Below are 12,256 nucleotides of genomic sequence, written 5' to 3'. Positions count from 1 at the left end.
ATCCCACACAGCTTCCACTGCCAACGGAGCTGAAGAACACCGGAGCCGCCAAGCCCTGCGCCCCAGGTGGCCGCTGTCTTCAGCAGTCAGACCCGGTACTGCTGGCAGAGAACAGACAGTCCTGATGAGTGTGAGGTCGCACACTCAGTAATCCCACAGTCTGTATTCAATAAGGAGGGAGAACCTCCACCTCCAATCACACACTCGTGCAGCTCCTGAGATAACCACTTATCTGGGTGGGGTGTGAGGCGAAGCCGTCGCAGTCCACACCAAACGCCAACTCCGCAGACAGGGTATCCGTCCCAGGAAAACGGCTGCAAAAAGAGATCAGACTAATACTCGAATGTAAGGTTTAGCAGAGAATTACCTGATTGGTAGTTGATTTCTCGGTGGGGAGGTGGAGTTGCAGTCCGGCCTTTAAGGTGGTGGTGATGATGTGGATGAGTGACAGCTGATGCTGATGACGAGTAACAGCTGTCACTCCCGGTTGCTATGACGCCCTCTCGTGCTTGAAGCCCGCACTTCAAGCAGGGTGCCATCTGGTGGTGGTGGGCCAGCAGTACCTCCCCTTCAGCGGCCCACACAACAGAAACGATCATAATTATAATAAACACGCCCATAAATATTCAGACTCCGCTTCAGCCACACCCTCATTTTACGACGTGGAAGTCGGGAAGACGGCAATGAAAAAGAACTCCACCAATCACGACGCGTGCCAATATAGCGTCAGAAGTGGCTGTCGTATCAATTGTTTTGTAGTATATAATCAATAAAGTGTTACAGTGGTCCCTCATTAATTGCTGGAGTTACGTTCTAAAAAATAGCCCGAAATACACGAAACCGCGACGTAGTCAGCGTAATTTTTTTACAATTATTATAGACGTTTCAAAGCTGTAAAACCCCTCACTACACAGTTTATACACTTTCTCAATCAGGCATGAACATTTTCTCACTTTTCTCTCGTGTGTAAACACTCTCAAAGTTCAAACCTTAGTAGGAAAATAATACCAAACTGTATACCAAACATAAGAAATTATTAATAGTGACTGACCAGTATTTCACAGATTGGGCCTCTGCGTCCTGGCGCTGCGCCTTTTTCCAATCACACCTGGCTGCGGCAGGTGTGTGTTTCCGTGTGACAAACACAGTTATGAGTAGTTGTTGGGGCTCTTTTCTCTTCTGGGCAACAAGATTCTTAAAAACAGATACGCAGAACACAGAACACTGTTAAAAAAAAAAAAAAAGGCATGCAAAATTGGACTAAATACTCCGTGAGACTCCGAGGCCACGAAAGGTGAACGGCGTTATAGCGAGGGACCACTGTATTCTCTTTTCACATGTCAATAATTCTTGACGTGGATATTTGCTCGCTCAATTAATAAGACACGCCTAATCTGTCAGATTTCTTTATTTTTTTTAAATGTATTTCTGTATTTATTTTATTGTGACAACCGAATGGAGACGACAAAACCTGGCTGCAGCACGGGCGAATTAAGGGAATGGCGGAACTACAGTTGTTGTTATCAATTTCATTGTCCGGAGCCCTGCTATTCGGCATTTTATTCAAAGCTGCATGTAGTTCTATGATAGTTACAGGAGTGTCTAATGATTCAGTGTGCTCTTTAGATAGTTGAGGTAAATTTAGATTATCAAGGAATGACTGGATATCTACTGGATTAGGTGCATTTTCTGATGAATATAGACTACTATAATAATATCTGATTAATTTCCTGTGGTGACTGTGTAGTTTCCAGCTTGAATCCGGATAGATGTTATCTATCCTTGATTTTTTCCTTATTGCGTTGTAGTTGATTTGCCAGAAATTTACCTGATTTATTATTATGTTCGAAATTATTATATCTAAGTCACTGAATGAGGAGTTCTGTTTTTTTTTTTTTTGTTTTTTTAATGCTTGCTATAATATTGTCAAGTTGGAATTTTGCCTTATTTAATTCAGACAGAGTTTGATCACTTGCATCTGCCGCATATTTGTTTTTTAAATGTTTAATTTTTTCTTCAAGGTCATTTTCTTATTTCTGCTCCATTTTCTTTTTATAAGAGGAATATGAAATAATTTTCCCTCTGATTACTGCTTTTCCTGTTTTCCAAAGCAAAGAAGAAACACTCGTAGAGTCATTTCTTTCTATAAAGTCTGCCCACTCTTTCCTTATGATTTTATCAAATTCACAATCCTGTAAAAGTGAGGTGTTAAAGCGCCACGAGTGAGACAGTTTAATAGTGGATTCTATTTGTACTAAAAGTGACACAGGTGCATGATTGCTGATAGTGATGGAATGAATTTTAGAATTAATTTTGGGAGTTATAGAATTACTAGTTAGGAACAAGTCAATTCTAGAATGAGACTGATATACAGGAGAGAAGAATGTGTATTCCTTTGTCAATGTATTTTTGACTCTCCAACTATCCATCAAACCAAAGTCATCCATATACTCCTTTATAGTTTTAGCAGCCTGAGAAAGCCTTACAGATGTTGGAGAACTGTAACGATCTAAAGATGGGTTTAAAGCAACGCTAAAGTCCCCTCCAATGATGACTGCCAAATTGGCCATTAAATTAGAAATCTGTGAAAACAATGTATGAAAAAAGGTTGGTCATCATTGTTTGGAGCATATAAATTAACAATTGTTTTACATTCTATAGTTCGGTTCAGCACCTCTCTTGTAGAAAAAAAAAAAAATCAATTCTAGACTAACTCTGATGTGGGTTAGAAAAAAATGTGTAATCTTTCCCAGTGGGATTAATAACATTCCAAACATCCAGTAATTGAAGGTCCGGGCAGAGCTGTTTGGTTGTGACTCTCATTTTAGACTGAATGGGTTTAGAGAAGGGGATCTGGTCCACCTCGGGATTCATAGTACAATTAAAGTCACCAGCCATGATACTAAATGGTATCGACAAATTTAGGACATCAGCCAACAAGCCAGAATAAAATTATTTTTGATAAATATTAGGAGCATACACACATCAATAAAAATGTTATTTATTTTTTATTTACCTAACCTTTATTTAACCAGCTGACAAATGATTGTACAACTTGTCGCTGTACACGAACGCTGCACAAAACAGCATTTTCAGATCACTTCAACCCAAGTTTAAGTCAGCAAATAATCTATTTCTATTTAATCTAAAACCTGACGATGCAAATAACACAAAGCAAGATGGCGGCTGCTGGCAACAGCTCACAGGCTGCATCCACCATCCAGTGGATTAAATAGAAGTCAATGGGTTTAATACAAGTGGAATGCACCATTACTTAATTCAGTTTCTCAAACAAGGTGGCAGCCCAAGTAACGATGTCCGCTGTCATTTATTTGAATTCTTTTTCCATATGTATGGTGGTTCTTTTTGAGCCAGAAGTCCAAATGAATCAAAGGTGTTTTAAACAGTGTTACCACAGTTACTTTATTAGTTACTTTATACACTTACTTTATTAGCAGCTGCTAGCAACTTGTAACTGGTAATCTAACTTGGTCATTCTTAAGATTGAGTACTCGGCAAAGGAACTGTTAGTTACTTTGCCGAGTACTCAATCTTGATTGATTCACACATTCATGTGTTGGCTTGCTTTGATTGTAGGGCGGAGCAGATCTGGACTTGGACTATGTACTGAGCTCTCGGGTGCGGACCGGGAGAAGTATCCGGGGCTTCTGTCTACCGCCGCACTGCAGCCGCGGAGAACGCCGGGCCATTGAAAACCTTACCATCCAAAGTACAGAGCTTTCATCGTTCACATCACACTCTCCTTCCTTCTCACCATACTTCCTCATTTACTCCTTCTGTCCTTCCTATTAAGATGTTTCCTTTTCTGTCTGTTTCATACCATTTAAAAAAATGTTCTGACATAAATAATTCATGCAACAATATTTTTAACATTAGTGGGCTCATTCAGCCAGTTGTTGAGCCTTACTGCCCTCTGCTGGCAGGCTGAAATATTAAAAGTAAATATGCATGTGATCAGTAGCAGTTTTTGGTATGGGCGAACCGCACAGCTGCAGCATCTTTTTTTTCATGACTGCACCAGCACTTAAAAAAAAAAAAAAAAAAATCATCTGAGTCGTAAAGTGGTTATCATATCACTGTGTGAGGAATTGGCAAATTGACCCTCCCTGTGGCTGCAGGCGCCCTTTCTTGCTGAGGTGCACAGAACAGAAGCAGTGTGTGAGAGGTTCAGCGGTTGTCTCCTGCATTGTCCCTGGGGACAGACATTCTCCTCCCTGTGTGCTCTGCTGTGCTTTGGCTGGACGGAGCATCCTGCTCTGCTAAGGCTTACTGTCCAGCGCCACAGCATCTCCTCTGGGAGGGAAAAGTCAACTTAGGATGCAGCACAGAACCAGAACTCTGTGCCACATTTCTCTGCGGATCATCCAGCGCCAAAATGAAGGAAGGACGAGGCAGGCAGGCAGTTTATAAAAAAAAAAAAGGCGTTTGAAAGCGGACAGACAGGGCGTAACAACAGGTTTGAATCTTCCTTGGAAAGGACAAACTGAGATGAACCATTGCCCCTGTGCTGCCCATTGATCACTCACGAGACTCAGGTTCTTTTCACTGATGTTTACTTTGTGACTTGAACACCTTATAATACCATATAACTAAAAATATACACAAATAAAGAAAAATAGACAAACCATTAATTCTTAAATTAACACATTTGTTGAAGAACACATTCACATTATAAACCAAGGTTAAATAACCAAAATGCAAAGAAAAGGTAAATACACTAACCACTTTGCCTGCTTGTAACCAATGGGAGGGGTTCGCATGAATGCTCTTGAAGAGGGTTTGGACTTCTGAAGACAATAAACACACCTTTCATGAGTTAGTATTGCCTTGTACAGAATCTTTTGGTGTCAACATTTCTGATTTAACCACTTCACTTACTGTCTTGAAGAAAACAATGTTCTTTCATCATAAACTTCTGCCGGTTGCTGATAGAAAAATGCGATTCTGCCAGCATATAAACAAAACGGGAAACAGGAAGTAGGAACTGCAAAACCATGACCTTAATTTTACAAAGAAATTAGAGCCCCCCCCCCCAGACAGGTGGTCAGACACTGTAGGTTTTCATCCAGGATGTCTCTGTACATTGCTGCATTCATCTTTCCCTCAATCCTGACTAGACTCCGGGTTCCTGCTGCTGCAAAACATCCCCACAGCATGATGCTGCAACCACCATGCTTCACTGTAGGGATGGTGCCTGGTTTCCTCCAAACATGACACCAAAGAGTTCAATCTTTGTCTCATCAGACCAGAGAATTTTGTTTCTCCTGGTCTGAGTGTCCTTCAGGTGCCTTTTGTCAAACTCCAGGTGGGCTGCCATGTGCCTTTTACTAAGGAGTGACTTCTGCCTTCCGTCTGGCCACTCTACCATACAGACCTGATTGGTGGATTGCTGCAGAGATTGTTGTCCTTCTGGAAGGTTCTCCTCTCTCCACAGAGAAATGGTGGTGCTCTGACAGAGTGACCATCAGGTTCTTGGTCACCTCCCTGACTAAGGCCCTTCTCCCCTGATCACTCAGTTTAGCATCCAGCTCTAAGAAGAGTCCTGGTGGATCTGAACTTCTTCCATTTACAGATGATGGAGGCCACTGTGCTCATTGGGACCTTCAAAGCAGCAGAAATGTTTCTGTACCCTTCCCCAGATTTGTGCCTCCAGACAATCCTGTCTTTGAGGTCTACAGATAATTCCTTTGATTTCATGCTTGGTTTTTGCTCTGACTGTCAACTGTGGGACCTTATATGTAGACAGGTCTGTGTCTTTCCAAATCATGTCCAATCAACTGAATTGACTCCAGGTGGACTCCAGTTAAGCTGTAGAAATATCTCAAGAATGATCAGTGGAAACAGGAGGCACCTGAGCTCAATTTAGAGCTTCATGGCAAAGGCTCTGAATACTTAAGCATATGTGATTTATTAGTTTTTTTTTGTTGTTGTATATGTGTGTGTATATATATATATATATATATATATATATAAGTCCCTTCGGCTGCTCCCTTGTTTGCACTCGGGGTCGCCACAGCAAATCCAAGGTGGATCTGCATTTTGAATTGGCACAGGTTTTACTCCGGATGCCCTTCCTGACGCAACTCTACATTACATGGAGAAATGTGGCAGGGGTGGGATTTGAACCGGAACCTTCTGCACTGAAACCAAGCACATTAACCACTTGGCTACCACCCCTGCTGCTTATATATATTTGCAAAAATCTTCAAAAAATTTCACATTGTCATTGTAGGGTATTGTGTGTAGAAGTTTGAGGGGAAATTTTCATCCATGTTGGAATAAGGCTGTAACATAACAAAATGTGAAAAAACTCTTCACTGTTTGGTATAAAAATTCCATCTGTGAAGAGTAAAGATGAACTCTTAAAGGCTTAATGTCTACCCTTAAAAAAAATTGAACTCTGACCTCAGGCCTGGACTCACTGGACGGTGAATTTAAGGGGAAGTACTATGCTTTGAAGAACATGACGGAGGATGAGCAGCAACAGCTCGTAGACGACCACTTCCTGTTCGACAAACCAGTCTCTCCTCTGCTGCTGGCGTCTGGAATGGCCCGTGACTGGCCGGATGGCCGCGGCATCTGGTATGTGTGGAGTCCATGAACACCTGTGTCTGAGCAATGGTTTAATCAGATGCTAATTAACCCTGATGAGGGTTTGTGTCAGAATTTGGTTTTTGCCCTTCCTGAGGTTTACTTGTTGTTGCTGTAATGCTACTATTGCAGGCATAACAACAATAAGAGCTTCCTGGTTTGGGTGAATGAAGAGGATCACTTGCGTGTCATCAGCATGCAGCAAGGCGGTAACATGAGAGAGGTGTTCACCCGTTTCTGTACTGGCCTCACAAAGGTATCACTATTTTATTCTGGAAATAATGGAAATGCATGAGTCTTATTGTGAAAATGTTAATATTGAAACAAAACTCAAAATTTAAAAATGTTCACTTATCTCTAGGGGATCTTTGTGATGTTATAAAGTGAGAATGTAATCTGAAAGTCAATTAGAATCACACACACACAAAAACAATGAACCTTTGAGTTGAAGACCAATGTTTGATACAATATCTCAAACATAAAAATAGGGGCCAAGCTAGAGTTATTAAAGTTAGAATTTATCATTTATCTTATTTTGAGTGAAGATGAGGAATGTATGTGTTTGTAGAACCTGCCTATGTTCAGCAGATCTAAATATTGCGATCGTCTGACCTCCATCTTGTTTAGTGGTTAGCACTGTTGCCTCACAGCAAGAAGGTCATGGGATCAATTCTCTCTGGGTGCTGCAGCTTCCTCCCACATCTGAAGACACACAGGATAGGGGGACCGGAAACTTTAAATTTCATTTCATTTATATAGCGCCAAATCACAACAAAGCTGCCTTAAGGTGCTTCACACAAGTAAGGTCTAACCTTACCAACACCTAGAGTAAGCACACAGGCCACAGTGGTAAGGAACAACTCCCTCTGATTTGAGGAAGAAACCTCAAGCAGACCAGACTCAAAGGGATGACCCTCTGCTTGGGCCATGCTACCAGAAAGGTTTACAATACAGAACACAACACAGCAACAAATGAGTCCATGCAGGCATCCAGTCCAACTTCAGGGGGGAAAAGGAGGTTGGGGGGGGGATGTCATTGAGCGAGCCACTTGTTGGATCTGTTCCTACAGCAGAGTCTGTCCCGTGTCCACCACAGAAGTCATGTAATCCAGCTGCATCTCGGACAGAGAGAAAAAGAAAAACCAGTCAGTTGGCCAGGACAACTACACTTAAGGTAAAATTTGTCAGCATTAAGCAGCAGGAAAGCAGAAGAAATACTAAAGGTGATCACCAGCCACTAGCCCTAAGCCTCACCAAAAGACACAGAATTTAGACAAAGTTGAGGCCACAGCCCGCTCCATTTACTAATCACATGAATCTAAAAGGGTAGAAAGCATAGTAACATACTATGTGTGCAAATTTCCCAGCTAACTGGCCTCTGTCACTTTGAATAAAAACAGAATTCAATGATTTGCAAATCCTCTTCAACCTATATTCAATTGAATACACGACAAAGACAAGATAAACTTTATTGTTTTTGTGCAAATATTACTCATTTTGAAATGGATGCCTGCAACACATTTCAAAAAAGCTGAGACAGTGGTATGTTTACCACTGTGTTACATCACCTTTCCTTCTAACAACACTCTAAGTGTTTGTTTTTTTTTGTTTTTTTTAATTTACATTTCACACAACATCCCAACTTCAATTCCAATGAAGTTGGGATTCCATTACTAAAGACAATATTATTTGCAGATGACACAACTATATTTTTTTCCGGTGAAAATACGTATTAAAGATGTTTTTGGAATTGTAGTGAAAGAATTTCAAAAAATATTAACATGGTTTAATTCAAATCGTTTGTCTGTAAATATAGACAAGACAAAATTTATGATTTTTTGCAGTAGAAGAAAAGAAATATGTTGTGAAAGTGTAGTGACACGGACCCACAACAGGGGGCGTAAATGAACGGACAATGAAAGAGTCAAATATGAACACTTTACTGTTGTGAAAAGCACAACCAAACACAGCAGATTACAGAATGTGTACAATAGTCAATTAACAAAGGTGACGTGTGGGCAGGCTCGAGGATAGAGGACATCTGTCCTGAGAAGAACCGGAACCACACGACTTCCTCCGCCACCGAACCTGGAGAATACTGGAGCCGCCAAGTCCCGAAAACCCCAGGTGGCCACCATCTCCGCGTGTCGGATCTGGTACTGCTAGCGAGGAGCAGAGACAATCAGATGTGGGTGTGTGAACACTCGGTAACAACAATGGTGGAAATTCCACCTCCACCTCTCATACAGAAAGCTGGCACGTGCAGTAGTATGTGTACTTATCAAAGGTTTGGAGTGAAGACGTCAGTCCAAACCTAGCCTCCAGCTGCAAGCACTCAGAAAACCTACTGCAAAAACAACACAAGCAAACACTGTCTGTGGTAGACAAAACCATGGCTGAGAACAAATTACCTCCTAAGGTAGACGATATCTCGGCAACGAGGTGGAGATAACGTCCGGTCTTTATGGAGTGGGATGATGAAGTGTAGATGGGTGACAGCTGTCAAGAGATAATGAGTGACAGCTGTCACCCCGGCTGTGTCCGTGGCGGCAGCGCCCTCTCGTGCCTGAAGCCCACACTTCAGGCAGGGCGCCCTCTGGTGGTGGGCCAACAGTACCTCCTCTTCTGGCGGCCCACACAACAGGACCCCCCCTCAACGGGCGCCTCCTGGTGCCCGACCAGGCTTATCCGGGTGACGGCAGTAGAAATCGGCCAGGAGGGCCGGATCCAGGATGAAGCTCCTCTTTACCCAGGAGCGTTCTTCGGGTCCATACCCCTCCCAGTCCACCAAATACTGGACCCCCCGGCCCATCCGACGGACGTCCAGGAGCCGCCGCACTGTCCAAGCCGGCTCCCTTTCGATGATCCGGGCAGGAGGCGGCGCCGGTCCGGGAGCACAGAGGGGCGAGGTGTGGTGAGGTTTGATTCTTGACACATGAAAAACCGGGTGGATCCGCAGTGAAGCTGGGAGTCGGAGCTTCACTGCGGCAGGACTGAGGATTTTGTACGGTCCAATGTACCTGTCCTTAAGCTTCGGAGAGTCCACCTGGAGGGGGATGTCCTTCGTGGATAGCCACACCTCCTGCCCGGGCTGGTAAGCAGGGGCCGGGGACCGCCGGCGGTCTGCATGGGTCTTCGCCCTCGTCCGGGCCTTTAACAAGGCAGAACGGGCAGAGCGCCACAACCGACGGCACTTCCGCAGGTGGGCCTGGACCGAGGGCACACCGAGCTCTCCCTCCACCACAGGAAACAACGGGGGCTGATACCCCAAACACACCTCAAATGGGGAGAGGCCGGTGGCAGAGGACACCTGGCTGTTATGTGCGTACTCGATCCAGGCCAGATGTTCACTCCAGGCCGTCGGGTGTGCGGACGTCACACAGCGCAGGGCTTGCTCCAATTCCTGATTGGCCCGTTCTGCCTGTCCATTGGTCTGCGGGTGATATCCGGACGAGAGGCTCACAGTGGCCCCCAGTTCCCGGCAGAAGCTCCTCCAGACGTGTGAGGAAAACTGGGGACCACGATCAGAGACGATGTCGGTAGGTATCCCATGCAGACGGACGACGTGGTGGACCAGGAGGTCTGCAGTCTCCTGGGCCGTGGTGATCTTCGGGAGGGCCACGAAGTGGGCCGCCTTGGAGAATCGGTCCACTATCGTGAAGATGGTCATCATGCCCTGGGACGGCGGGAGGCCCGTGACAAAATCCAGACCGATGTGGGACCAGGGGCGATGAGGCACAGGAAGTGGCTGAAGAAGTCCCTGTGCCTTCTGGTGGTCTGCCTTGCCCCTGGCACAGGTGATGCAGGCCTGGATATATTCCCGGATGTCGGCCTCCAGGGACGCCCACCAGAAGCGCTGCTGGACCACTGCCATGGTCCTTCGCACCCCCGGATGACAGGAGAGCTTAGAACCATGACAGAAATCCAAGACAGCAGCTCTTGCCTCTGGTGGGACGTAGAGTCTGTTCTTCGGCCCTGTTCCGGGGTCCGGGCTCCGTGCCAGGGCCTCCCGGACGGTCTTCTCCACGTCCCAGGTGAGGGTGGCCACGATAGTGGACTCCGGATGGGCTCCAGTGGATCCGACAGCTCAGTCTTGACTTCATCTTCATGCACCCGGGACAAGGCATCCGATCTCTGGTTCTTGGTCCCGGGGCGGTAGGTGATCCGGAAGTCAAAACGCCCGAAGAACAGTGACCAGCGGGCTTGCCTGGGGTTCAGCCGCTTGGCGGTCCTGATATACTCCAGGTTCCGATGGTCAGTGAAAACCGTGAATGGCACAGACGCTCCTCCAACAGGTGTCTCCACTGCTCAAGCTCCTCTTTCACGGCAAGGAGTTCTTGATTGCCGACGTCATAGTTCCGTTCAGCCGAACCTGGAGAATACTGGAGCCGCCAAGTCCTGAAAACCCCAGGTGGCCACCATCTCCGCGTGTCGGATCTGGTACTGCTGGCGAGGAGCAGAGACAATCAGGTGTGGGTGTGTGAACACCCAGTAACAACAATGGTGGAAATTCCACCTCCACCTCTCATACAGAAAGCTGGCACGTGCAGTAGTATGTGTACTTATCAAAGGTTTGGAGTGAAGACGTCAGTCCAAACCCAGCCTCCAGCTGCAAGCACTCACAAAACCTACTGCAAAAACAACACAAGCAAACACTGTCTGTGGTAGACAAAACAATGGCTGAGAACAAATTACCTCCTAAGGTAGACGATATCTCGGCAGCGAGGTGGAGATGATGTCCGGTCTTTATGGAGTGGGATGATGAAGTGTAGATGGGTGACAGCTGTCACCCCCGGCTGTGTCCGTGGCGGCAGCGCCCTCTCGTGCCTGAAGCCCGCACTTCAGGCAGGGTGCCCTCTGGTGGTGGGCCAGCAGTACCTCCTCTTCTGGCGGCCCACACAACAATATAGATGTCATTATTTACTGAGGGATTACAGATCGAAAGAGCACATGAAGTAAAGTTTTTGGGTGTTACTTTAGATGAACATTTGACCTGGAAATCACATATTGACTATGTGAAAATTAAGGTAGCACAAATAATAGCTGTGTTACATAGGGTTAAACACTTTCTAAATAAGGATGCCTTGCTTATGTTGTATAACTCAGATTGTTCCATATCTGACCTACTGTACTGAAGTGTGGGGAAGTGCTCGTAAAACTTACATTAATCAAGTTTTTATTTTACAGAAAAGAGCTGTGAGAATTGTGAGTGGATTGTATACAGAAGTCCAACAAACCCAATTTTTATACAGTTGAAAATCTTGAAAATTTACTGAATTGGTAGAAATGAATATTTTAAAAACTATGTACAAAGCTCATTAAAAAAAAAAAACCTATTAATCTACAAAATAGATTCACCAAAAGAGAAAGTAAATATGAACTGAAAGGAACTGAAGTTTTCGTAAAACCCAGGTATAGAACTGCAACTAAAGGAAAGTGTATTTCAGTCAGAGGTGTTGGTTTATGGAACAGTCTTGACAATGAAATAAAAAATTCTAAGTCAATACATGTGTTTCAAAAGAACTTGAAATTGTCTGTGTTGAAAAAATATGAAATGTCAGAGTAGTGCTTTTTAAACTGCTCTGTGTTATGCGTTATGAGTATTGTGTCTTAAAAAAGCCATTTGGCTGTTAAAGTTTGATGG

At 44.5% G+C, this 12,256-nt stretch overlaps 1 protein-coding gene across 4 annotated transcripts in view; it reads left to right on the top strand.

Annotated features, from left to right (window-relative positions):
* The window catches only part of LOC117503198 (creatine kinase B-type-like), a 41,493-nt gene that overhangs the window by 26,966 nt on the left and 2,271 nt on the right, over positions 1 to 12,256 (top strand). For all 4 annotated transcript variants that reach the window (XM_034162399.1, XM_034162400.1, XM_034162398.1 and 1 more), the window contains 3 exons: positions 3,598 to 3,730; positions 6,432 to 6,603; positions 6,745 to 6,868. In XM_034162399.1, coding sequence (XP_034018290.1) covers positions 3,598 to 3,730; positions 6,432 to 6,603; positions 6,745 to 6,868 — 429 coding nt within the window. The remainder of the gene's footprint in view (positions 1 to 3,597; positions 3,731 to 6,431; positions 6,604 to 6,744; positions 6,869 to 12,256) is intronic.

Source organism: Thalassophryne amazonica, chromosome 21 (genome assembly GCF_902500255.1).
Source record: "Thalassophryne amazonica chromosome 21, fThaAma1.1, whole genome shotgun sequence".
Lineage (NCBI taxonomy): Eukaryota > Metazoa > Chordata > Actinopteri > Batrachoidiformes > Batrachoididae > Thalassophryne > Thalassophryne amazonica.
The sequence above is the reverse complement of the archived record's forward strand: the minus strand, read 5'-3'. Positions and strand labels throughout refer to the sequence as shown.